Raw genomic sequence first — 27119 nt, forward strand, 5'->3', positions numbered from 1 at the left:
ATCTGGTCAAGAAACTAAGAATATAAATAGCAAAGTATAAGAAGTGGAAAACACAGAAGGAATAAACTGAGTGTTATAAAAATCCAGATGAATAAAAGACCAGAAAGGTAAAAAAGGATTCTTGAAAAAAGCAAAATTGGGAAGGGAGTCTTAAAAGATAAAGAAGACTTTGCTTAGTTGAGAAAGAGAGAAAGTATAGCTAAGGCTGAGAAACTGGTACGTTACAGCATGCAGCTGTGAAGAGAGCACTTTTTCCAGAGTGATTTGTGACTGTGGCATATGTGCAGGGATCTATTCACCATGAGACCAAGAAAAAGATGTTGGAGTCTGACAGCCACAGTCTTGATGTCAAAGAACTGACCTCATCCCCCTAAGCCACAGGGACCCATCTGTGTTTTGGAGAGAAAATTGAGGAGGCAGAGTCCAGCACTGATTGAAGTGGGCAGAAAATAAAGCTAGGAAGACTTTGTACTTGGCCAATGTCTCTAGCAAGGAAATGGCATCCAAAATACAGTGGCTCTTACAAGAAGAACTTGTTTATGGAATTTTATTTGAAGTGTATAAACAAAAATGTTTACCTTACAGGTGTGAGACGGTTAAAATTGTTCCGTGAATTACATCAATTCCTATGAGTATTAAGTATTTTTTTTTCCCTTCCAAAGTTTCTTATTAAAACATAAAAGTTCTTACTGCTGAGAAGTTGACAAAGGCAGCTACTTGACTGCTTGCTGGGAACATGATAAGCACCTTAACACTCCATTAAAAGCGCATTATTCATTTTCTGCTACTACTATTTCACCACAGTCCTAATTTATGGAATTGCAAAATTTTGGACCTGTGAAAAACTCAGGTGAAAATAGCTTTTTCAAGTGGGTGTAGCAAGCAGCTGAATAATAAACTGTGTTGAAACTATGCACAATAATAGGGTAAGAAGTGGTTTTAATTTTCTATTAAACAGCTCCCATCAGAAGGCACTAAAGGTTTCCATCTTTCAAACAGCAGCCTGGCTGCTGTAATCCAAACCCTGCAAAGTCTGGATTACATTAACTAAATTCCAAGCTTGACTAGACTGCCTCAAAAACCCTATTTCCCTGAAATTGGAAACAATTAACATTCTGTTTATTCATGAGATTAAAACTGCTGAGGTGTAAAATGGCAGGTGCAGTGGTAAGTACTTTGCCTGAATACTCTATTGAGGAAAGACAAAGTCCTTTAAACCAGGTGAACTTATGGTGATGCCATTTAGGTATAACTTTCTTGATGACAGATCATGAGTCTGCATTTCCAGAAATTACACAGTGGTCAAGAGCAGAGATTCTCAAGTTAGGTAGCCTGAGTATGTCTCTGGGTCTCATCACTGTCAACCTGAAATAAAGATATATAGAGATGCATCTCTGAGCAAAGAGCATATCTCAGAACATGAATTGCAATTCAGGACACACAAGCCAAGGTAGCCCCAGGTGAGTCCAGAGAATAAAGGAAAAGGCAGGAGTTTTATTGGGGAACAGAGGAAGGTTATGCCAGTTGTTTTGAAAGGAAGTTAATTGGTGCTGGCAATGTCTTCCAGGAGCTGCTGAGTGTCAGCAGGTGTTAGGTAAGACTCGAAATCTTAGAATCATGACCAGGTCCTTGCAATTTTTGGTTTAGTCTCACAAGACAGTTCCTGGAATAAATGTATGTGATCTGAGTGCTTTTCCTTATAACCTCCTGACTCCATTGTAGTTGGGTAAGACATGAATGACTCCATTTTGTATAATCAACTTTCACACCACTTACACACTGAGAGTGTTTGGGCAAGTTTTAACCTCTCTTTCTACATTTGTAAGGGTGCTATATGAATTAAATAGGGTTGCACATGCACAGTACATAGAAAGGTAATTGACACACAGTGGAAAAGCCATAAATGTGAGATGTTTCACTATGCAAAGATGTTATTCCTGAGTTTTTTATTCTAACACCAATCTTAAAATTTCAGAATCTTAAATCTTGAAACCAAAAGATAATTTAGTCTGAACTTATCATTTTACAGGTGAGGATGCTGACAGATGTTAATTCACCTGCCTAAAGTCACACAAGAGGTCCCAGTGGCAGGACTGTGCTAGAACTGAAGGTATCCAATTCTATTCCAGTGCTCTTACAGCACACACTGAGTGACTTCCAAGTGAAAAGCTAGAGCATTATCAGCCATTACCACAATTCAGAGGAGAGTAATTCTCTCTCCCTGTTGGGTGGGCAGTTTACAGCATGCTTTTTTTATCTGGATCTGTAAACTTCCCTATGAAGGTAGGCCTCCTTTCTAGGCCTAGTGTTTCAGATCACCCTTTTGCCAGGTCATGGAGAATTAAAGACACTTGAGAGTGCTCAAAGTGAGTGAGCATTTTCTTTGTAATTCATCTCAGCAATGGTGAAGATCACTTCACAAGAATCCTGCCCACTTTAAGGTACCATATCATTGCCATAGCACCTATTCTATTGTCTCAATGGGCAGACAGAAATACACATGAATGAGTAAACATTTCTGCTGATGCTAAGAATACTGCTTTTCATACAAAGACATCTCATGGTGGAGAACAATATTTGGGAATTGAATGGGACATAACACTGCAAAAAAAAAAATACAATCCCTCAAGTTTAAAAGTTTGATCTAATAATCACTTTAAAGAAGCAGTCATATTTCAGAGTTACAGCTAATCTCCATTGCAAACTCAAAACAAGGCGATTTTCTAAAATGCTTCTGTGAGACACTCTAAAATGTCTGAGCTGATTTTAGAAGAATGGAAATCAAATTTTTGAAATATAGTAACTATTTACAGTAGAAAGACTGCACACTCTAGGAACCAGAAAGAAAAGTTTTGAGTTGTAACTCTGCCAACAACTATTTATGTAATCCTGGGCAAAATGTTTACCTTCTTTTATCTGAAAAACTGGGGAAATAATTAGTGAAAGAGTGCAATGATAGCTTTCTTTTTAAATGTGGATGCTATGGACTGAACTGCTTTCCCCAAAAATGTGTATATTGAATCTCTAATCCCCTATATGATTATATCTGGATATAGGGTTTTATGGAAGTAATTAAATCATAAGGTTAAATGAAATTATAGGGTAGGGCCCCAATCCAATAGGATTAGTGTCCTTTGAAGAGGAGACACCAGAGAGGTCAGTCTCTACCATGGGAAGACAAGTGAGAAGGCCATCTGCAAGCCAGGAAGAGGGCCGTCACCAGAAACCGACCATGCTGAACCTTGATCTGGGACTTCCAGCCTCCAAAATTCAGACAAGATAAGTTTCTATTGTTTGACCCACCCAGTATATAGTGTTTTGTATTGACAAACCAAGCTGGCCTAGACAATGAATTATCAGCATCCCTGTTCCCTGAAATAAAGAAGTGTTAGCATCATATATTCATTGCTGTGGCCACCCCACTAACAAGATGACCCCAGATTGAGAGTTATTTGCCTTATTCTTTAGAATATTCACAGAGATACAAAAAGGAAGATCTATAATGGGAAAATAACAGTAGATGAAACTTCAGATACAGCAACTTTATAGCCTGATGTCAAATTTGAATGTGTGGCTATATATGTGTAACATATTGGTTGAAGGTTAAAAACAGGGCTTTTGAAATGTGGTTTCTGGAGTTAGAATCATGGCTTTTCTACCTACTAGCTGTGTTTCTATAGACAAATAACAACTCTCTGAACTTGAGTTTCTTTCTTGCTGAAATGGAGATAATAGTTCCTTTCTCACAGTACTGTTATTAGAATTAAGTGAGTCATTCCTGTAAAGCTCCTAGAACAGTGACTGCTGGCAAGAGCTGCATAGGGGTGCATTTTACTATTGCATAGGCTCACATCAGCACAGACAAATGGAAGGAGTTTTAATCAAAATAGAGAAAATAAAAAAGGAAAAATTCAAAAGTCAAAACCAAAATCAAAACAATTAAATTCATAAACATCCAGAGTGAAAGGATGGTTACCAGAGGCTGGGAATGGTAGTGGGGTGCTGGGGAGAGGGGAGGTGAAAATGGTTAATGGGTACAAAAATAGACAGAATAAGACCTACTATTTGATACCACAACAGGGTAACTATAGTCAATAATTGTACATTTTTAAATGGAGTGTAATTGAATTGTTTATAAGTCAGCGTATAAATGCTTGAAGGGATGGATACCCCATTCTCCATGCTGTGCTTATTTCACATTGTATGCTTGTATCAAAACATCTCATGTACCCTACCAATATATATCCACCTACTATGTACACACAAAAATTAAAAATAATTTAACATTTTTAAGTATAGCTTTTCTATCTAACCTCTGTACCCACTTCACATAGCCTGTGCAATTTCCTTGCCCAACCTTCCAAAAAATGAAACTCTGTGGTTAATCTCTAAAATTTATTTTACTTCCATACGTATTGGCCACCTGTGCCTGGAAGAATCTACAAAATTGGGACATGGGGCAAGAGAGAGGGTGATGCAAAAAAGTCTTATAGAGAAGGTCAAGATTAGAAAGTTTAAAAATGCCAGATTTCACCAATTTACAATTACATAAAACAATTAGGAGTTCTATGTTAATGCCTATCATTGTCAAACAACTATTACCATTGCTCAGAAGAAAATATTTTCCCCAAATCAAAACCATTTCAAATGACTTTTGTTTTCACATTTACATTCTTCATGGCAGATCTTCAGTCCCTAAAATAATAATTGTGACAAGAATCTGAACAGATACTTTTTTAGAACAATCAAAATTGGTCTCCCTTTCTCTCATATAAGTCAACTTCAACCTCCTGCTTCTTTATTTAAGATTCATCTTTGCAAGGTTAATTCTGACCCCAGGTGCCACATTTTTTCTCCAAGGGAATTTTCGCTAAGCAGAAATTCAGCTCCTGTCATAAATGTAATATTGGGATTATTTCTCCGTGAGAAGGGGGCAAATAGGTCTAACAGTGGGAATGGTAAAACATATTCAACCAATTTGCTGTGTGCTGGGAATGGGAATATTAAAATCAGTCTTTTTCTATTATTTTCATCAATCTTAGAGGGATCTTTAAGCTGGGTTATGTCTCATGCATATGGTCATCAACTCAGAAGACTGATTTTGTTTATAAAAAAGTACTTTAAAGGTGCCGTAAATTTAATATGCTTTCTTTGTAAGAATTTAAAGATATTATCTATAACCACTAAATTATATGTCATCAGTCCCTCTCAATTTTACAAGTGAATTCAGTTTAATGTAAAATTTAGAGCCCATCAACTTGATCAACTAACTATATGCCCGCTGTGACTGAATAAGACTCCAAGTCACATATGTGACAGAATCCTAAGAGAAAAAGAATAACTGACCCAATATATTAATAGACTCAGTCACTGGCCGTAATTCTTGGGGGATCCTTTTGTTCCTGAGAACTGACCTGATTTAATTGTAGATGGGAGACTCAAAATAAAATCCATGGAGGATGTGTGATAATAGGGACTGGGAAATAATTTATTAATTTACCTTTTATAAAATAATCAAATTACAGAATATGTGTTTGGTAGCTTAAAATAATATTAAGCAAAATGGTTACCTTAAAAAACAAAAAGCAATTGAAAAGAGAGAAAACAATGTAATAGCATCCAGAGAGAAGTGAAAAGCCATTTATTGAGAAGCTTGGACATGTTGTCAGCTAAGTGGCTAATAACGTAACATTTCAACTGTTATTTTAATTTTTTTCTCTATTTATTATTTTTAAATATAATTTCAAAAATTAGGAGTCACCAGTGGAAGCTTCAAATTTATTTGATAAGGTTATGAGAGGTTGTTTCTATTATTTTATAACTGCACTAATAAAGCTGTTTCTATTAACTATTCCAGATTTGGATTTGACTAAGACTAATATTTAATTTACCTATGTAAATGCATGCCAAGTGATAATTACTTATCATTAATATTTTTTACAAATATTATTTAGTAGATATTAATCTTATGAAAATATTTTCAGTGGAAGCAAGCAGGAGCAGCTAGATTAATGGAAATCTTAACCCTGAGTAGGCATTGCTGTGCACAGTCCCATTTCTATTATTCCACACGTAAACCCCTAGCCACATTCTGTTAAGCAGTTGCATGGTATACATCCCCAGAGAAGAATGTAAACACAGGACCATTGAAGAAAATGCTACTCATGCAGGCAGCCTTCTGCTATTAGGGAGGCAGCATCCAGAGGCTTAGTATTTGTCAAAAGTTAAAAAGTATTCATGTTGAAAGAATGCATTCCCCTAATCTCATGACATGGTGCCTTATGACACATGATGTTTGCAATAAGTTCTGCCCACAGTAGGTGTCCAAAGAGGGAAGGAAACGAACCATACAAACTATAGACTCTCAATCTACAAATACTGACAGCACTGACTACGACCAGTTTATAGTATTTCCTAACTCTTCTGGAAAGAAAGTAACATCCTCAAAAAAATAAAACTCATCAAATAATCATTTTTTCCCTCAGCATTCTACTAATAGTCCTTTGTGTAAAGATAATGGAATCCTAATTTGTCAATCAGTCTACAAATCATGGTAATAGCAAATTCATGTCTACTTATAAGTTGATGGATAACTCTTATTTATCTCCATTTTGCCTTTGTGTAAAACTTTACCTGTTTCTCTATACAAATCAACTTTTAGTAAATAAGGAAAAAGGAGAAAATATTATACACTGAGTCAAATGAGCACCTGATTCACTGAATAACAGCCTTCTGGCTTCAAAATGAACAATGATAATGCCTCAAAAAACTTGACCCAACTTTGATTTTATATATTAAAGGAAGCTCATCGCAGAGGAAAATCACACATAATTTATGGTTTTTCTCTGTAGAGCTACAGAACTTTAATCCATAGCTCATGAAAGGGTACAAGAGCAGCTTGAAAATTATGCTGAGCTTAATTATACTTAATGTGAATTATTCAGAAGTGCAGACAGAGACTAAAAATTTATTTCATACAAAGAAGCTTGACATTTTAATTGGTCCTTCAGAATAGAGACAAAACAATTTCCTCTCAAGAAAATTTACATCTTCCTTATCAGAGCCTCAGCCTCAGCCAAGCAGAACTTCATTAACAAGATTAATCATCATGCCAGTGTCTGCTTCATCAGGTATATGCGCCAGGTGAAAAGAGAAATATAAAGTAATGACTGACATTTCCAACAGACAAGATTGATTCAAAAAACACAAAATGACAGATTGAGCCACCATACCTTGGTCGTTAGCCATTTTGTCAGGGTGTTCCACTGTGGGAGAAAAAGAAATAATATTATTAGACTTTGACAGTTCCTAGCAAGAAAGCTGACATATCAAACCAACAATTTTTTAGCAAGTTTTCATTTCAAGGTTAGTGCCCTATTGAAATAAAATTGATAAGGACCCAAACTTACAGGTTTACTTCTGTTAAATAAGTATTCAGAGAAAAAAATTGAAAATACTGTTTTTACTGTACAAATTCATCCTAAAATTATCTTAGTTTTCATGCCCTTCTAAAGATAAACTCAGAACAATTATATAAATTTAATTAAAACTAGAATTAACAGTAAAAAAAATGCATGCAATTACCAAGTAATTATCATCCGTATATATTTAGGAAAGTTCAGGAAGCTATTTTCTTGTGCGTGATTTTTTTTCAACAACTTCATCTATTCTCACATAGATTAGGTAAAATAATTGGCTACCATAAATATGGTACAATAGAATCTAAACAGCTTGATAAATCTTTAGACCTTGTGAAGATAGCTCTTGAGTTGTTCACAACTTCAGATGAGTTAAAAGTAATAGTCTTAAAAATGACTTTTTGAAATTTAAAATTTAAAAATCTAAAAATTTTTAAATTTAAAAATCTTTTAAGTTTTGTTTTAAAGATGGCTTCTTTTCTGCTAACCAAATGAAACAAGAGGTAAATCTCTAATATTATCACATTTCTGAAAATTATATGGCATTTTGACCAATGCAGATATTCATAAGCTTCCCACCATCAATTATTAATAGAATTATTTTACCTAGACTTGACAGTGTTTGAACTCTGAGCTTTGAGTCTTTTGGGCATATTTAACTCACTTAATTCCATTCAAACTTGATAGATAGGATACCACACTTGCTGAATGCTTCCTGCATATGTCTCAGTAAAACTTGCATAGAGAAGATAAAATAGGCAGCAACTAATAACATAGTCACTCATAAGATGTGACCTATTAGAGCAAATCAATCATTACTGTTTGAAAATATACCTTAAATGTCCTACAGGTAATGGTCCTACATTTTCTAAATAAAGCAGCACAAATCATTCTCTAATAAGAATGTTTAGAAGTAAAATATGTAAATAATAATTTTGTTAATGAAAGCCCCTTTCAGATGAACAGGGTTTATGTATATTACATCATAAGACAGATTTCTAAACCAGAAATCAATTACAATTTTTTTTCATTTAAACATAACATGTAGACATATTCCATGAAAAGATATCTTGGTAAGTAGTAGACTTTGAATTCTGAATTACTCTTTGGAAAATGGTATATATTCAAGGATTCTTGTGGTTTTTTGTTTGTTTATTTTGGTTTTTGAGATGAAGTCTCACTCTGTTGCCCAGGCTGGAGTGCAGTGGTACAATCTCAGCTCACTGCAACCTCCATCTCCCTGGTTCAAGCAATTCTCCTGCCTCAGCCTCCAGAGTAGCTGGGACTACAGGTGCCTGCCACCACACCTGGCTAATTTTTTTGTATTTTTAATAGTGATGAGGTTTCACTGTGTTAACCAATATGGTCTCCATCTCCCGACCTCGTGATCTGCCCTACTCGGCCTCCCAAAGTGCTGGGATTACAAATGTGAGCCACCATGCCCAGCCAATGCTTATTATTTTATAATTCTATAAGTGTTATTTTAAAAAGTTATTGAGATATAACTGAAAAGTAAAAAGCTGCCCATGTTTAATGTATACAATTCAATGCATTTGAGAATTAGGATATACTTATGAAACCATTACCACCTTCAAAGCCACAGACATGTCCCTAACCTCCCAAAGTTTCCTCCCACCCTTTTCATTATTATTTATTGTGGTAAAAACACAGTACATGATCTACCCTCTTACTAAATTTTAAGTATATAATACAGTTATATTAGTTATAGGAACTATGCTGTATAGCAGATCTGCAGAATTTATTTATCTTGGCACTCTGGCTAGTGGTTAGAATTTGGTGCTCTCTGAAAGCTTTACACAAGTTTTATGAAAACTTGTACCCTGTCAAGATTTAACCAACATTTTTTAAAGATTTACCAGTCATTTAATCCAACTTTTCATAGTTTCATCACCACAATTTAATTTGATCTAGAGTTTCTCTTCTCTTCTGTTTCCCATTGAAAATTAATGGCTTCTCAAATACATTTTATTGTAGTATTTTATTACGGTATTGACAAAGGTGCTTTTGACAGGCAATTGCATTGTGTGTAGCTCATAAACAGGAATAGGATTTTGAATGGAGATCCTAACACAGCTGTTGAGAAAGGATACCACGCTGTTGGAAATTCTAAATCAAGTCTCCAGCAAGAATGACCTGATCCTTGACAGGATATGTCAACGTCACAAGTGACCACCCAATCCAAGAAGTATGTAGGTTTGGCAGCCAGAACGGGACACACTTAAGAAACTATTCTAATCAGCATCTCATGTGTAGGTGAGAACTCTTTAGAATTATGTCACAAAAGACAAGTATAATACCCTTATCTCATCTCCATTCTTTGCCTTTTATCTTTAATCATATACATGCATTGTCTGCAGTCTAAGATATTTTTAGCAAGGGACAAATAACTATATGTTATGATAGACAAACCCATTCTTATTCTTATCTTTTGAATTTGTTTTTCTGCTAGCAAAGCTGCACTGAATATAATAAGAAATTTTGAATGTCTCAAATGTTATCTACCGAAGAGAGTTTTCCAACAGGTACCATATGGATTCTTGTAACTACTGTTTATTATAGACAACAAAAATGGCTTAAATTTGTACCTTGATTTTTTCTATCATATGTTTCTATCATTTGTAAAGAAAAATCATGTATTTTTGTTATAAAATAATTTGACAACTAGACCTTTTTTCTATTCTGGTCCAAAGCTTCCAGTGCTATATTCTTGGGTAGGGGAGAGGCACAATTCAGAATGATGACTAAGGATGCCCAGAGAATTTATTGTACTCTATCGAGTTTTCACTCTGAATACCACTCTTTTGTGTGTAAGAAGTGACTCCCTCCCTCTGCCAGAATCCTCTGTGGTCTACTCCACTGGGAGCATCCTTCCTCTCAATTACCTGATAGGCCAGCATGGAGAAGTGTACTTTATTAGCAGGAAAAACCCACAGGATAGGGCAGAGATAGACGTTAAGTCTTCCAATGGTTTGACAGTATGTTAGGTGTCCCAGTGGGACCCTGGGGAGGATTTGTGGAAAGAAGGTGGATATTTGCAGAGTCCTATGTGATCAAGTAATCAAGGTCAAGATTTTTTAAATTAACATTCCAAAGAAATAATTAGATACATCATATTGTGTCCCTACATAAGTTTATAGTAAGACAATCCCTTTCTAATTAGAAATGTCCTTTTAATTAAACAGTGAATATTGACTGAGTTTCCTGTACTTCTCTGACTGGTTGTTAACACCAAAAAGACTGAATGCTGGCCTCTAGAAGAAAATGCTGCTATCCTTGCAAAGGCTAAATATGAAAGAATGAAGTTTGTGAACACCTGCCTGGGGCAAGCGTTACTATGAAACTCTTGCCCATTACCCAGAAGACTACTGGGAGTTTTCGCAGCTTCAAGACATCTAAGCCTTTCTCTCCATCAAACAAAGATACATTCTGATGAACAGAGTATTCTTTGGTACACTTTTTGGAACTGAAAATCTTAAATCAGAGAGCAATAGAATGATTTTATCTTTGGTATAGATTTGGCTCTATACCAAATCTTTAAATTGCTTATAATGTAGCTTTAAATCTCCTATGGTGAGTAATTTATTTGTTTTAGAACATTTGTCATTGTGTCTTCTAAGATGCATGCATGTACAAAATCATTGATAAAAGTGACCAGGATCAATATTCCGAGTAATTTTATTATCAAGCATGACATTTAAAGTAGAAAATATTAAACATCAAATCAAGGTATTAGAAATAACTCTTGTGAACTATTATGTCATAGAACAAACTCCTAAACTTGTGCTTACTTCTGAAAATAATTTTCTAGATGCGTTTAGGCCACTTAGGGTAAACAGTATCCAATGAAACACTGAGCTCATAAAACAATCCCTAGGATGGCCATCAATGTGGGCCTGCAAATCTTATGATAACTCATCATTCTGATGCTTAACACATTTGGATGACTTAAGTCATTCTCATCCTTTCCTCAGCTCTCTCAGTTGGCAAACATTATGGGTATGAAATTAATTTGGCACTCATCTATAGATAAAAATGAAGCATTCGCAAAACGCTATCTGGTTACAGTTCATGCTGCTACAAAATGAATAACCAGTTGCCTTTTGATTGCTCATTTGGAGTGAAACCTGATTTAGACATGAGATCCTCAAAATCTGGATAGACAAAGATTGGCTCATTTCTATCCTCCCTCCCTCCCAACTTCTACTCTGTCATTAAGAACTGTCACGCAAGCTTTGGCTGAATGCTTGCTTGTGTGTTGTTGGCAAACTTTCAGATTAGCTGCTACCCAAACCAGGCTTTTAAATAGCTCACTCATCAGAATTCAAAAGTCCCTTATTTACTAGGGTACCTTTCTTAGAATTGAGGAATAGGCTATACAGTTATTCTAAGACTCTTCTTTTAGTATGTCAAACAACTGCGTAAAGATGGCAGTCATCCATGCATTTCTAATTTTTCAGTTGTTTACCATCATGCATTAAGTTTTCTGCCAGATGTAGAAGTATGATGTGGTCACAGATTTAAGAGCAAAGTTATCCTTCTATAGGAAAACACGTATCATGCCTTAAATATACAACTTTAAATTCCAATTATTTCAATTATTTGAATATTTCAAATTCTTTTCAACTTCTAAATGACTCTTGAAACCATTTGTCTCCCAGAATAATACTGTGCTCTAGAATAGTAAGTACTTATAGAAAAATATTTTGATGTAATCACTATTAGCCTTAGTGATTTTCTGTATGAACATTTTTCTTCTAGAAATCATACTGCAAAATTTTTAAATAGTTTCTACTATTTAAATAATAATATAATATATTGGCTTTTTACAATAAATACATTTTTTTTTTTTTTTGGTTTGGAACTTTCTTTCTTGCCATATCAAAATTTTCTTTACTATATAAGGGATAATTACTATATAAGGGATAATAGTACCTGAAAGAAAATACTTAAAATTGGCAATAGTATGCCATTCACATAATTCAACACATTTTCATTTTTACCACCTTAACATAAAATGGCTGAAGCATTTCATTATATTTTGAATAGAACCAATATACATGACATCAATACAAATTTCTAGAAGGACCGTAAATGAAAAAAGTCAGCTTAAATATGTTTGCTATGTGCTGATGGCAGAAAATGTGATAATACAATAGATCTTTCTTTGACATGTTTGCTTTCAGCACAAAAAGCTACATTTTAATTTATTTTGAATGTTCACTGGCCATTTTGCCAACAGAGATGGTGCAGGGCAGTTTCTAATACAGACTGCAAAGCTATTTTATAACAATTCCACAGGAAAAGAAAAGCATAATAGGAAATGATTCAAACCTTTCAGAGTCCTGAAGAGGATAGGATCAGAGAGTGGCCCCACTCCTTTCGAATTTCGCGCTTGAATTCGAAAGTAATACATCGTGTCAAGGTTGAGATCCATGATTTGATGAGTAAGCCGATCACCACTGATTGTTTCCATAATCCAGTCATCAATTGGGATGTTCTTGTCCAAGGTATAAAATAAGATGTAAGCTGCATAAACAGACAAATGTGACTTAATTTGGTGTACTGCATGTTGAAGTTCTGCTTCCAAACACCCATATTTCCCAAATGTAATTCACAATAATTATTAAATGTCCACAATCTATAAACTATTCAGTTTTGTAAGTAAAGTCTTTTTCATAATGCAAGGATTAGATAATAATTGCTGCGATGTACAGAATCAGAAAATAGAATAAGCTAATAGAAATAAAAATTTTAAAATGTGTGCTTTCTGCTACCTATAAATCCTGATTATTAGTTTGCTCTAATATGAAAGCATGACAAAAAATGTAAAACAGAGAAAACAAGTCTGTATAATTTTCCCTGTAGTCCAATGATGAAAATAAACAATATTTAATTTGGCTTGTGCTTAAATAATAAAAATGTATTGGAAGGTATAAAATGCCATGTATGTTTAAAGTGTTATATAAATAAATGAACATATTTGATCACGGTAATGACTTAGTGAGTTTGCCAGGAACCACGTTGCTTTCCTTTCACAGATGATGAAGGTGACCCAAGCTGACTGGTAAAAGGTCTGGATGATATTCTTTACCACCATACTATACATGGAGTTCTTTACCAGCATACTATTTCTCCCAGTGCAGTCTAGCTTGTCAAACAAAGAAGTACTGCTGGATAACTGTACATGATCCAGTTATTACCTCAGATATCAATAACCTATATTGAGACAGTACTATTTATTTTTTATGTTGGGGATATGTTACTTGAATGCTAGTTGTGTACTCAGTCATGATAGTCTAATATGCACCCAAACAAACCCAGGGATTCCTGACACATATTTATATTCTCAAATTATACTTAACCAACTTGTGACCTAGCTCTTTTTTAAAAACATTAATTAGCAACTTTTATATTATATCATCAGATGAAACTGCAAAGGTGCTCATCATAGGTATCACTGATAAACAAATGTCGTGCTGATCCCCATTTCTGCCCCAATTCTGCAATGTTATCTATATAACTAAGGTTAAAAGTATCTCTCATTCTATTTATGCATCAAATACATTCTTTGTAAGTCATTTTAAGAACAAATGTCTTTCTTTGATTTATCTATTCTTTCCTTTTGAGTTCCTCTTGCCCCAGCTGGACTGAGGACCTTCACTCACAGGTCTTTGCAATGGTTATGGGTTATATCAGAGGGTTCTCAGACTCAGAAAATAGCCATGCACACTATGTACATCTCAGCATAAACCCTCGCTACAAGAAGACTGTTCTCAATACCATGATTATTCTTCCTTCCCGATTATTCCCACACCATTCCACCATTCCTCACTGCATCCAAATCCTACTCATCTGTTAAGGTCTACTTTAAGCTATATCTGGCCTATGAAACCTTCCTCAATCACAATCTTTCTTCTCCATAAACATTGTAATACACTTCAATAGAGTAAAAACACATTTACAATTTTGTGTCACTCATCACTTAATCCCATAGTGCCTTTTAGAATTATGCCTGGGCTTGGGGGACGCATTGCTGGATATTTTATCCTTCTTATTATGTAGCATTAAGCAATGTTACAATCTCCAACATCTGGAAGCCCATTTCTCTTAAATTTTGACCAATGCTGAAAACTTGTATCTATTTGTATTGACCTCCACTTTCCACTAGGTTTGATATTTCCCAAATATGCATAATCATAATAATTACCTGAAGGGTAGGTACAGATTATAAAATGCAGACCCAAAGACAGGATATGTTGATTTAATACATGTAGTGAACAATCTTTGATGGCCACCAATTATCCTCACACTCTAGTAATGTCATCCCCTTGTGTATTCCTTTCTGTCTGAATGTAGATGGGTCCTAAGTCTTGCTTCTAACCAATAAAAGACAGAAAATGCAATGGAATATCACTTCTACAATTTTGTTACATAAGATCATGACATCTGTCTTACTAGCAGATTACAGACTCTCTTCTCTAGCCTTTGATGAAGACATCTGCCAAATGGACAATACTCTGTGGCAGGAACTGAGGTGGTTTCTGGCCAACAACCAGTTAGAAATGGAATCATGACAACAATCACATAAGTTTAGAAGCAACTATTTCCTGTGAAACCAAAGATGAGACCTCAGCCAAGTGAACATCTCAATTTGAAGCCTTGTAAGAGACCCCAAAGCTAAACTGTACTCAGATTCCAGAACCACAAAAACCATAATGTAACAAATATGTGCAGTTTTAACCTGCTATATTTGGGTAGTATTGCTATACGATAATAGACTTCTAACACTATAGGTCAAGGGTAACCTCAGTAATCTGCACCCCAAATGATTTCTGTGATCAAGCAAGGTCAGGAACCACTGTTTGAGTTGATATGTGGGATCTGTACATTTTTTGCATTTGTTGTGATGTCAATGATGCAGATAGAAATGTCTTAAGATGCTGAGAGCTTGGAAGCTAAAAGCCTTACCAAGATAAAAAGTTCCACAAACCTTAAAAACTTGTATGACCCTTCTGTCTGTTACATATTAAACTTGGAAGTCTGTAACTCAAAAGGGATTATGAATATCATTTGACAAAGGAGTTGTTTTCTGTCTCATATGTGTCCATTCCTTTGTAATTCAGCCCCTACGATCAACATCAATAAAACTGTCTCATATCATTTGAGCCAGAGCCGTCTCCAATCTTGTACGTGAAGATACACACCCCACATCTCTACATCTATTGAAAAGAAGACCATGCTACCTGCTACTGGGTGTGTGTGTGTCTGTGTATACACAGATACATTTTTGAGTCTTCATTTCTGAGTATACATTTCGATAAATATCTATATATTACTATGTAGTATATCTAAAATGAATATATGTTATAGATTTATATGAAGTATTTGCCTTCACTGTTTTTATCTATGTAAAAATTACTAAACATATATATATATCTAGACAGAGAAAGAGAGAGGGTAATAAACTACACATATATATATAAAGTATAAAAATAACTGGAGATATATATATCCAGTTATATATAAAAGAAATATATATATATAATATTTGTATATATATTCTATTATGTGCATGTCTTATGTCTTCAGAAGGATAAAATCTTTTCTTTAGTTCAGGAGTCATATTACTTTTTTATTTCCCCCAAAACTTAATAAGATCATCTTCATAGCAGATATCAAAAACCACTTACTAAATGAAATCCTTTAGCCTGTAAGTACGTAAGTTTCACATGTAAATATTTATTGAAATTGTTAAAGTTTTTATGGGCTGTTTTAAGTGCATGATGAAACTGGAAGATTAGAGAATTCTGCTCCCATCCCAGGTCATCTACACTGATTCCTGATTGTCCTCATTTAGCAGATGACAATAAAGTATTTGCCTTCACTATGTTTTTAATCTATGTAAAAGTTATTCACTTAAGCATTTAAAAATAACAGCTCTGGGATCAAACTAAAGTTGAAGATTTAGACACCAGTTTCTGACAATTCCAAATTGTACCTGAGCAAATTCCTTATATGTGTGGTGAAGCCTACCCTTTTCTTAAAATTTGAGAACTGAGATGGGGAATAGAAACAGATCTCATCATTCAAAACTAAAAAATGGCCTTAGAGAACACAAACAATTTCTTTGCATGTGTATGTTTCGTATATTTGAGAGATAATAAATTCATAATTCATTATTGAAGCCTTACCTTATAAATTTATATATAATCACAGAGGTTGAACACATGTACTAGTTTCTCACTACCTTTCTGTACTTGTATACTTACTCTCTGTGTCCAAGTCTCTGTTTTTTTTTTTTTTTTTTGAGACAGAGTCTTGCTCTGTGACCCAGGCTGGAGTGCAGTGGCTTGATCTCGGCTCACTGCAGCCTCCACTTCCCGGGTTCAAGTGATTATCCTGCCACAGTCTCCCCAGTAGCTGAGATTACAGGAATTTGCTATCATGCTCAGCTAATTTTTGTATTTTTGTAGAGATGAGGCTTCATCAGCCAGGCTGGTCTTGAACTCCTGACTGCAGGTGATCCTCCCACCTCAGCTTCCCAAAGTGCTGGGACTACAGGTGTGATCCACCGTGCCTGGCCTCTTTTTCCTTTTTTTTTTTTTTTTTTTTTTTAAACCTCAGAATCCCTCAATCTCCTACAGACAATTTTTCAGAGAAAGTAACAACGGGAATAAAAGGATCTGCCTTTTGGAAAGCAACATTTAAGAAACAAGTGGAAGAAATTCCTGCAAATCAAACTGAGAAACTATATACTGAGAGTAGGAAGAAAAGTGGTTTGATGATTTTACAAAAGGAAGACAAATTAAACTAGACCATCGAATGACACAGAAAAAGAGTATAACCTTACCTATTAGACTGTATTAATAAGGAAACAGTTTCTGGAAGACCTAACTCTTCTATCTGTGTCTGATCTTAAATAGTGTTGGGCACTGCATTTATTTAGGCCTATGTTTCACATATCTGGCTATACAATAAGTCACTTGGGAAGCATTTAAAAATTACCATGCTCAGTCCCTTCTCATATGAATTAAATTAAAAATCAGTTGTAACTCACTGATTTAGTCCAGTAGAATACTAATAAGTTGGAGTAAAACACAGTGTAATAATTAAGATTATAAACCTGAGTTTTAACACGCTAGCTCTGACACTTCTTGCTTATTTGACTTTGGGTAAGTTATTTACCCAGGAAATATCTAATCTTTTCATTTCAAAATGGAATAAAAGAAACATGTAATCACTTACATCTTACTAAAGATCTTAGGAGAATGCCAAGCATATAATAAATACTTAATGTGTTTTGAATAATTTTCTTCTGAAAATGTCAGTCCAAATTCCTAAGTTGCCAGTTTATGATCAGAGAATTTAGGCACTGGAATTATCTGAATTTCTTCCGTTTTTGTTTAATCTTTTTGAGTACTTATATTTAAAAATTGATGATCTGGATTCTGTGTAAAGCCCATTAGTAAAGCCTCACCCTAGAATGGATTTCAAATTAGAATAATAATAGCCAATTTGTTTCAGTGTTCACTGCATATCAAGAACTTTTCTTAGCACTGTATTGTAACAATTCTTCTGGTGTGGTTCTATTACCATCATCATTTTATAGGTAAGAAAGTAAGGAAGTGGGATTCAAGGATGTTAAAAGACTTCCTCCTGTGTCTCCCTTCGAAGCCTGGGTTCTGGATAGCCCTGCTCTACTGCCTGCAATACACATAAAGGATTTAGGAAAACAAAAAAATACAGAGGTTACATGACAGCACATCCCTCCTTGGCACACATCTACCCGGCCACATTGAGAAAGAGCTCACTATTTTTTTACTTATTATTATGATTTTAATTTTTGCACTTCTATGGAAAGCTGAGGATAGCAAATTTGTGCCTTCTGCTGAATGGTATAGTATTTTGAATATTTTATCATTCTATTTGTGGAAGTAATTTGAATCAAGGAATCAAAATACACATAAAACAGAAATTCTCTTAAGGGTTCTTAGTGTTTGCTCCCTGTTAAATTGAGCCAAAATATCTCAGCTTGATAATACAATTTTGTTTACATAAATGAGCTAGGCTTTTAAAGGCAAAAAGTATTGCTCCCATACTTTTATTTTTCCATTGTGAGAGAATGGATTTTTAACAGTGAAATCCATTGAATGTATAATTATAAGTAAAGTATGTGGACAAGCTTTCTTATATATGCACTGTGATTTTGGCATATACAATTTTATTGCTTAGATTAATTTGTATTTCTTAATATAGGCTAGACTTCTATTTCTTTTTTCCTGAAGAAGCAAAATTAAACTTTCTTTCAAAGTTAAAAACTTATACTGTTGTTTACATTGACTGACAAGATTTACTTAGATAAGAGTGGAGAATTCAAATGAGTGGAGAATACGACTTACTTACTTTTTTCTTTGCCAAAACCATATATTTTTCTATTAGAACTTGTTTTTATTTAGACAGCTTTGGTTCTGTTTTTTATTGTCCTCAAACTTATTATCTGTTGATTTCCCATAAGCTTATGAATAACTGTTTATTACAAAATAAAATATAAAAAAATCAAAAGCTACTCAAGTACTGACATAGAACCAACGAAAAGAGATGCTAACGAGAGGAAAAAAGTTGGAAGAAGCCAGCCTCAGATTAAAAAAGCCTGGTGCACCAACAAGTGAACGTACAAGACCTTGGGGAAATTTTATGCCTCTCCTCTTTTTCCATATTTGTCAGCTCAAATAAAAATTCTGTTTGCTATTGCACTAAGAGCAATTTCCTAGAGAAAACAAATCTTCAACTTAAATTTCAATCACATTTGGAATTTTCACTTTATCTTTTCATTTTGCAAAATTCAGAAAGTAAATTACATAAAGTAAGTGTGCCATCTGAAAGTGCAATTTCCATGCTTATCTCTCTGTATCACAGGATGGTTGAATTACTTTGTTAATTTATAATAGTGCTATCTAGCTCTTGTATGCAAAAAAAGAAGGAAAAAGGAGTGACTCTTATGTGTTCCTAACCTGATGGCTCAAGTTAATTAGACTATAATGTTCACATTTTGAGTTATACAATATTTTTCATAATAATTATATGCTATGGAGACATCTATTAAAAGCCTAAAGTGATCATTTAAATGCAAAATCTCTGATAGAACTCCATTATATTTTTCATACTAAATTAACATTACAGGCTTCTAATGGATGCTTTAATTAGGCATTGATGTTATCAGCAATATTTGGCAAAATAAAATCTGCCACTGTGAAATATTCATTATGTTCAATTTCTGTCAGTCACTATTAAGTGTTTTGTGAACTTTATGATTTAAGTAAGAAGCTAAAACCTAAGTGAGAAACTAAAAATCCCCAAACCTCCTTATGTGCCACACAAAAATTTAAAAAAAGTACAGTCATTAAGCGTCTTTTGTGTTTCATAATTGACAAACAACCAGCTTCTTTACAGACATTTATACTCAGGGTTACTCTATTAGAAGATTGTCTTAGTGCTTCAGTGAATGAAAAACAAAAAGGTATCTCCTAATTGAAATACACAGCTGTCATGAAGAAAATCAAATGAAGTGTGTGTGTGTGTTTGCGCACGTGTGTGTGTGTGTGTGTATGCACCATTAGAATTCCACAGTCAAAAGGGGAAAGAAGAGACAATCAGAAAGGGTCATGGAGTCAGCTGAGATGCAGAGACAGAAAAATGCCACACAAAAGGCCAGAGTAGCTCATGTAGGAGGTAAGCAATTACAGGTCAAGGCAGAGCTATGCTGGGAGAGAAAGTGGAGAGACTTACCGGTAATTTTCCCATTGGCTTCCAAGGGAGGCTGCCAACTCACAATGACGGCGCGAGGCTTCCCTTCCCTAGTAATGACTGTCAAATCCTTGGGAGCAGAGGTCGGGGCTGCAAGGCGAGACAAAGACAAGGCCGTGTCATTGGATGTGAAAGAAAATAAAACATTGGTGGGACTTTTCATCATGATGTTGACATTCAGAATCTATCGAGAAGTGTATCATGTTTATTTTGCCATTTACAGTTTATTTTAAGGATTTGAATTAAATAAGCAAACAAGGATACAAAAATTAATAATTTTATGGAAATCAAACGATTCCCAAGGTGTGACTGTAGAGAGCAGAAGAGAGTATGTGTGACTATGAAGGAGAAAAGTACAACTGGTATTTCAAATGGGCTTTTAGCAATTTATATTAAAAATATAAGAATCATTATAAGAACAAAGAAATGTATACTTAGTGAGATTGGTGATTACATATCTTTTTAATTTTCTTCTTTTTTTTTTTCTGTTTTTTTGAGACAGGGTCTTGCTCCATTACCCAGGCTAGAGTACAGTGGCGCAATCATAGCTTACTTCAGACTCAACCTCCTGGGCTCAAGTGATCCTCCCGCCTCAGCCTCCCGAGTAGCTGGGTCTACTGTCATAAACCACCATTCTTGGCTAACTTTTTATTTTAATTTTAATTTTTGTAGAGATGTGTCTCACTAGGTTGCCAAGCTGGATGATTATGTGTCTTCCAATGAATTCTGTTTCAACTGTAGGCAATTATAAATAAAAATGTCACCTAATTCTACACTTCCTTAAAAGCCAAAAAGTTTTTTAAGATGAGTTAAAACTGAGGTCAAAATATCTTAGCTAGGTGACATATTAGGCATCTTCTAAACCAACAGGAAGGCACAAATGAGAAATTAAAATAGAAGAGATAGAAAAAATCTATGAATGTCTTAGTATCAATTCAGCATGAAGTAAGACGGCATGAAGCCCTGCTCATAAAGCTACTTTTCCCACATGTTGTACTCAACACAATTCTAAATATTTAAAGGTGGCAGCAAATTGGCTAAGCTAGTCCAGTATCTTCCCGGCTTCTTCCAATCTGCTTTCTCACTTTGTATGTTTTGGAAGACAGTTCTCCTTCTGGGTAGCTCACAAGTCCCCAAGCCTATTACCCATGGCATCTTCATTACCCTCAGTCTAACAAAGGCAGATTTAGAACATCTATGTTTGGGTTCTGTAGGAATTCAACGGTCTCCACATAAAAATTACGTGTATAAGATAGGTAGAAATCAGTCTCTAATTCTGAACTCATCTTCACTCTAACTATTCTCCTTGGTGCTACTGTTGGTCATTTATTGCAGAATCTGGACATTATTAACACTGTATTTCCAGTATCTCTTCCCGAATAGAGTTCCAAATATGAGCCAACAAAGGAGACAACAGTCATTCCCATCTATCATACCATTTTCTTTCCAACACCCTAATCCTGAAAGTCACTGGAATTTCAGGTTAACCAAACTTGCACTTAATTTTAAGTCTTGACAATGTACTTACTATATTCACATTTTCAAAAAAGGAGGAGGAGGGATGGATGGAGAAAGAGAATTAGAAGTGAAGGAGGGAAAGAAGGAGAAGAAAAATAGGTCCAGTGTAGTTGATCCCTGAGTAAAGAGACTGCATATATATTAATACAGTATAAAATAATATATGTGATATGTGACATAATATAATATATATGGTTTAATGAAACCAGATCAGGACATTCTTATAGGAAATGCAGATTAATTATGGCAAAACACTAAAAAGACAAGGCTGTATCAAAGAAAGATTATCCTCACAGAGAGTTCATTCAGGATATTCTCCCAGCTATGGATAGGAAGATAGGAGATACAGTCACAAACTAACTTAGATTAGTATATATCAAACATAATAAGGAATTTTCCAGACACGGAAGTAATTAAAATCTTTGTCATTTCTACTAGTGAAAATAGTCTGGTTTTTCTTAACTATGTGAAAATTCAAACTGATGTTTGTTTAAAAAATAGTCAAATGATTAGAATGCTGAATCCATTACATATTCAAAAAGGATAAAGTGACTTTTCAATTTTATCTATCAATATAATACATTGAAGAGTTGGTTGTTTACAAAATCCAACAATCAATCTAATTCAGGGGCTGTGTAAACTCTTGCTTTTTCCTCAGGCCATTTTAATATTGGTGAAAAAAATTTGGTATTGGAATTAATGACCTAAATGTCTAGGATTATCATAAGAACTGCACATTTCTCCTTAATACTTGGAAAATAATATGGCCCTCTGAACCTCAATAATCCCTACTAAGTTAAGGAGAATTCCTTTGGCTTGCTCTTCTCCAAATCATGAGTTCTGCCTGGAATGATTTTTAGAAATTGTTCATTGACTACCCATTCTCCTTGGAGTAAATATAAATAAATGAAAACAAACACCAAGACCTCCAGGATTTATATTCTCCTTTCTTTTATGTGCTTCGTTCCCCTTGTTGTCCCATGAACACTGTGCTCAAGTCACTTTGAGCCGATCATAAGTGTCTCTTGAACCCATCATCTTTCGGATGCCTGCTTGAGTACGTTTGAACATGAGTTCTCCAGCCTTTGGAAGTCGCTGGAATGGGTATGTAATGGCTCAACTAAGTTACAGCTCAAATCTCACTTATGTTGTGAAACTTTCTCTTATTTTTTCCAGACAGAATCTGTACTTTGTTTGCTCTGATTTCAACTTGTTCACAATTTTGTGATTATATTTCTGATATTACTTCAGGACTTTTTATAAAAAATATATTTTTTTTCTTTTTTATTGAATCACAATTCTCTCAAAGACACAGACTATATTCTCCTTACCAAGTTCTTATCTCAAGGTATAACAATTATAAATGAACATTATCAAAAACCTTTAACTAATATCTTGGTCCACTAGACAAGCACTGCCCTCTGATTTCTTTGGCTCTCAGTTTTTCCCATACTTGTATTTCTTTATTAAGTGCATGAATGGAAGGTAGCATTCAAGTTTCAGAAGATTTCAGCCATGGGAATTGTACTGGGCATTTGTTACTTGACTATCCAGCATCCCATCCCCTCCTCTTCCTTTTAAAAAAGCACTTGTTTATTCTCTTTGCAAAACAACCTTTCCTCTGTATTATGAAAGCCTGGTAACAATATCAGTTGGGAGTTTTATGATGTTATCCCATCTTCTCCTTAGCTGCATGATCACCTGTCTCAAGAGATCCCAATAATATTTTCTCTTCTGTGAAACTGAATCTACACACAAAGACATAAAAAAGGTAGAGTCAAATTATTATTATGGCAGCGCCTTGAAGGGACAGACCAATAGTTCTTCATTTCTATAGCCTAGGAATAATAAGGCTGATGTCTGTCCCTCTCTAAGGCCTAATTATTTAAGGTGCCCCTCCTGTCATTTTACTTTTATTCCAGTTAACCAAATTCAAATGAAGGATTCATCATCTGGACAGAATGAAATGTTTGATTTCTAAAATTTTCCAGACACCCTTATCTTTATTATAAGCCATTTCAGCACATAATGGTATAGACCCATGTGGTCTTTATCTTACTGCAGAATTAGAAGCAAACTTTAGAATCATTTTATTCACTGAATTTCCTTCTCACAGTTATAAAACCTGTAGACACTTGTGAATTCCTTCTTGCTTCTCATTATCACCCAGGGATGCTATCCATGTGCTATTTATACCTTTGTCCAGATTATAATCTGATTTGACAATCACCTTTTCTACTAACCACATTGTTAAAAGTTAGCATCTTTTTTGTTAGCAATGGGTCTCACCACTGGTGTCCCTACAAGGCTAGGCAGATGAGAAATCAATAGGCTACATATATCAAGTCAGATACTGGTGTGCATTTTATGTTTATTAGAGGGAAAATGAATGAATTTGCGTGCATTAAGATGAAAGTACTACTACTTCTCTTTCACATAGGGAAGGCCAGATTTCTTCCTATTTCACGTTTATCTACATTCATCCCCTTTCAAGTAAAAAGGAAGAGATGACTGCTTATTATGTCCAGTAGTATGTATCTCATACAGCTGGTCTTATTCACCCTAAGAAGCTGTGAACATTCTGCATTTAGGGTGGAATTCTGAGAAGAAGAGATAATAACAGGTAAAATAGAAAAATAGGATGTTAAAATTAAGTTAGGTCAACTAAAAAGCTTCCTGTTGAAAGGAATATCCACAAATATGCAAAAATAGTCTCACTAGAATGCTAACAAAATAAAAATTAGAACTGCAATGCCATGGGACAAATTCTAATGGAAAGAAAAATTCAACTTACCCAGGAAAGAGCTTTATTGGCATATTTTCTTTAATTTGAAAATTGGTGGTGTAGTTTACCCACAAAAATGATATATCATGAAACCAATTTAAAAAACATGTTAAGCCCTGGATTCTTCAGAAGTTGAATTTCTGTGAACTATAAATGTCAAGTACACTGCATCCTTGTTAAGGTTATAAACTCTATATTTACGATCCATAGTAAATGAGACCAGTGAAAATTACAGTGAATTGCATTACCCTAGCTTTGAACTATTTAAAATTGCATAAAGGTCTTCTATTATGTTACCCCCATTTCCAAAGAGGGAACAAGACCACCTGGAAACTCCTTTCCATATCCAGCCAAGGTTATTCACAGTAAATATCCATGAGACTTGAGCTGTAATCCAATATTTTGTTTTGTATCTATATTTTTTTTCAAAATGGGAAATACCTACCATGACTGTTGTTTAAAGACCCAACTGTTTTGGAAGGAGTTCAATGGATGGATTTCTGTTCTTTACTTAAATGTTGTGAAAAAAAGATTTATAGTCAGATCTCCTGAGTAAATGCCCTAAGGAAGCCATGTACTAGTCACGCAAGCAGATTACTTAAGCCATGGGAGATTCAATTCTTTCCTAGAGTGAAGAGAATACTATTAGATATAAAAGTGCTATAAACTATAGAGGATGGAATATTTCATATAGGATAAGGTATAATTGAGACACCATAGGGAACACGTGTTCTAATTTCCACAGAACCTGGGAAACGCCACAATCAAGTGTCAAAAGTAGACATTTCCTCACATACCTGCTTCATACGTGGTGGCATGCGCCGTCATGCTCCAAGTACTGGACCTTCTGTTTTTTGTTACCATGACTGAGAATTCATACATTGTGTTTGGTTTGAGGCCTGTTGCTGTGTAACTTAGAGATGTTGTGTCTTCTGACTATACAAGTAGGAAACAGCAAAGAGATAAAAAATAAACTCTATCAACTTGGTAAATCAAGGCATGTAAAAAGACTGTTAAATAAGCCAGAACAAAAGTAACCTACTCCCAAACAGCAGAAGAGTACAGATTAGCACTGACTCGATCTCCCATCTATTAACCAGTTCACTCAGGCTGATTATACATATAAACTATAACCTATAAAATTAGGTATTATGGTTGTCCAAAGGAGCTACTAGATAGGAAATTTTCTTAGGTAAGATATAAGTTCTAACATGTTAAAGCGTATTTTCCGTATGATCAGGCATATAGTCTTATAAATATCAATTTGTGCTTTGTATTTTGATATCTTTTTTCAAAGTTAAATACTTATCTTTTATTAAAGAACCAGAGCAACAGGACACATGCCACTCCCTTCTGTCAACACAATTTTTGAAATGTTCTGCATTGAACTTAATTTCATTTATAATCAAAATCTGTGTTTTTTTTAAAACCTAAGTTTTAATGTATATGTTAAATAGACCATTGTTACTATTTTCCACTAGTAACAAAGTTAATTTATTAGAGTTCTAAGGCTTATCATATTTTTCAAAAACCCTTTCAGATGTAAACTTTTAGTGCTTCCAGTAGCTATTTACATCTTACAGAGAAAATGAGACAAAAGCAATGCTGTGTCATGTGGTTTTTGTTCTTTCTGCAGAGTTCACATTAAACGAACATTTAAGAATGGTAACTGGAGCAATTGATCAAGGAAGGAACAGCAAATTGGATAAATACTAAAGGATTACATTGGTGTTCAAAGTGGTGTTGGTATTATTTAAGCCTTTCAAATCCATTCATTGTCTTTTAAATAACAAATGAGAGATATTTTAGTAGAAAGTAAATTATAGGTCTTTACTGCTTACTCAAAAAATCAAAATGGTAATAAAGACAAAATATGTTCCAGGATTTAATACATTAAAGTATATTTTCCATAGAAGCAGAAAAATTTGAGACAATTTCTCTTATAAATATCAATCTGTGCTTGGTGTTAGGTGTCTTTCTTCAAAGTTAAATACTTTTATTTTTAAGCTTATGACATTTATTATCTACTTATGTTTAAATTAATTAAGCAAAGCTCTTTTTCCCCACTCATATAATATCTATCTCACCCTTACTACTGTAGGAAGGGATATCTTTTTTTTTATTATTCTACAATTAATCCTTCTTAAGTTATAGGTATGAAAATCTTATATTTCATTATAATACCAAATAAATATGTAACTGTACTAATAACATTTCGATGATGTGTCTATTCAGTGTTTTAAAGTAAAGACCTCAAATATTTATCAGAAGCCCTGCTTAAAAATAATTGTAGGTTGGGCACAGTGGCTCAGTAAGCACTTTGGGAGACCGAGGTGGGTGGATCACCTGAGGTCAGGAGTTCAAGACAAACCTGACCAATATGGTGAAATCCTGTCTCCACTAAAAATACAAAAATTAGCTGGACGTGGTGTCATGCCCTTGTAGTCCCAGCTACTCGGGAGGCTGAGACAGGAGAATCGCTTAAACCTGAGAGTCAGAGGTTGCAGTAAGCCAAAATCAGGCCACTGCACTCCAGCTTGGGCAACAGAGTGAGACTTTGTCTCCAAAATAAA

General features: G+C 34.6%; 1 protein-coding gene across 3 annotated transcripts in view; it reads right to left on the bottom strand.

The window, feature by feature from the left end:
* DCC (DCC netrin 1 receptor) overlaps window positions 1–27119 on the bottom strand; it is a 1184710-nt gene that overhangs the window by 110159 nt on the left and 1047432 nt on the right. For all 3 annotated transcript variants that reach the window (XM_012464272.3, XM_012464274.3, XM_012464273.3), the window contains exons 18-21: window positions 25344–25482; window positions 20226–20333; window positions 12771–12965; window positions 7233–7265 (exon numbers count right to left, since the gene is read on the bottom strand). In XM_012464272.3, the coding sequence (XP_012319695.1) occupies window positions 7233–7265; window positions 12771–12965; window positions 20226–20333; window positions 25344–25482 (475 nt within the window). The remainder of the gene's footprint in view (window positions 1–7232; window positions 7266–12770; window positions 12966–20225; window positions 20334–25343; window positions 25483–27119) is intronic.

This window comes from Aotus nancymaae, unplaced genomic scaffold, assembly GCF_030222135.1.
Source record: "Aotus nancymaae isolate 86718 unplaced genomic scaffold, 86718_ANA_hifiasm-v0.15.2.pri h1tg000020l, whole genome shotgun sequence".
NCBI classification, from domain to species: domain Eukaryota; kingdom Metazoa; phylum Chordata; class Mammalia; order Primates; family Aotidae; genus Aotus; species Aotus nancymaae.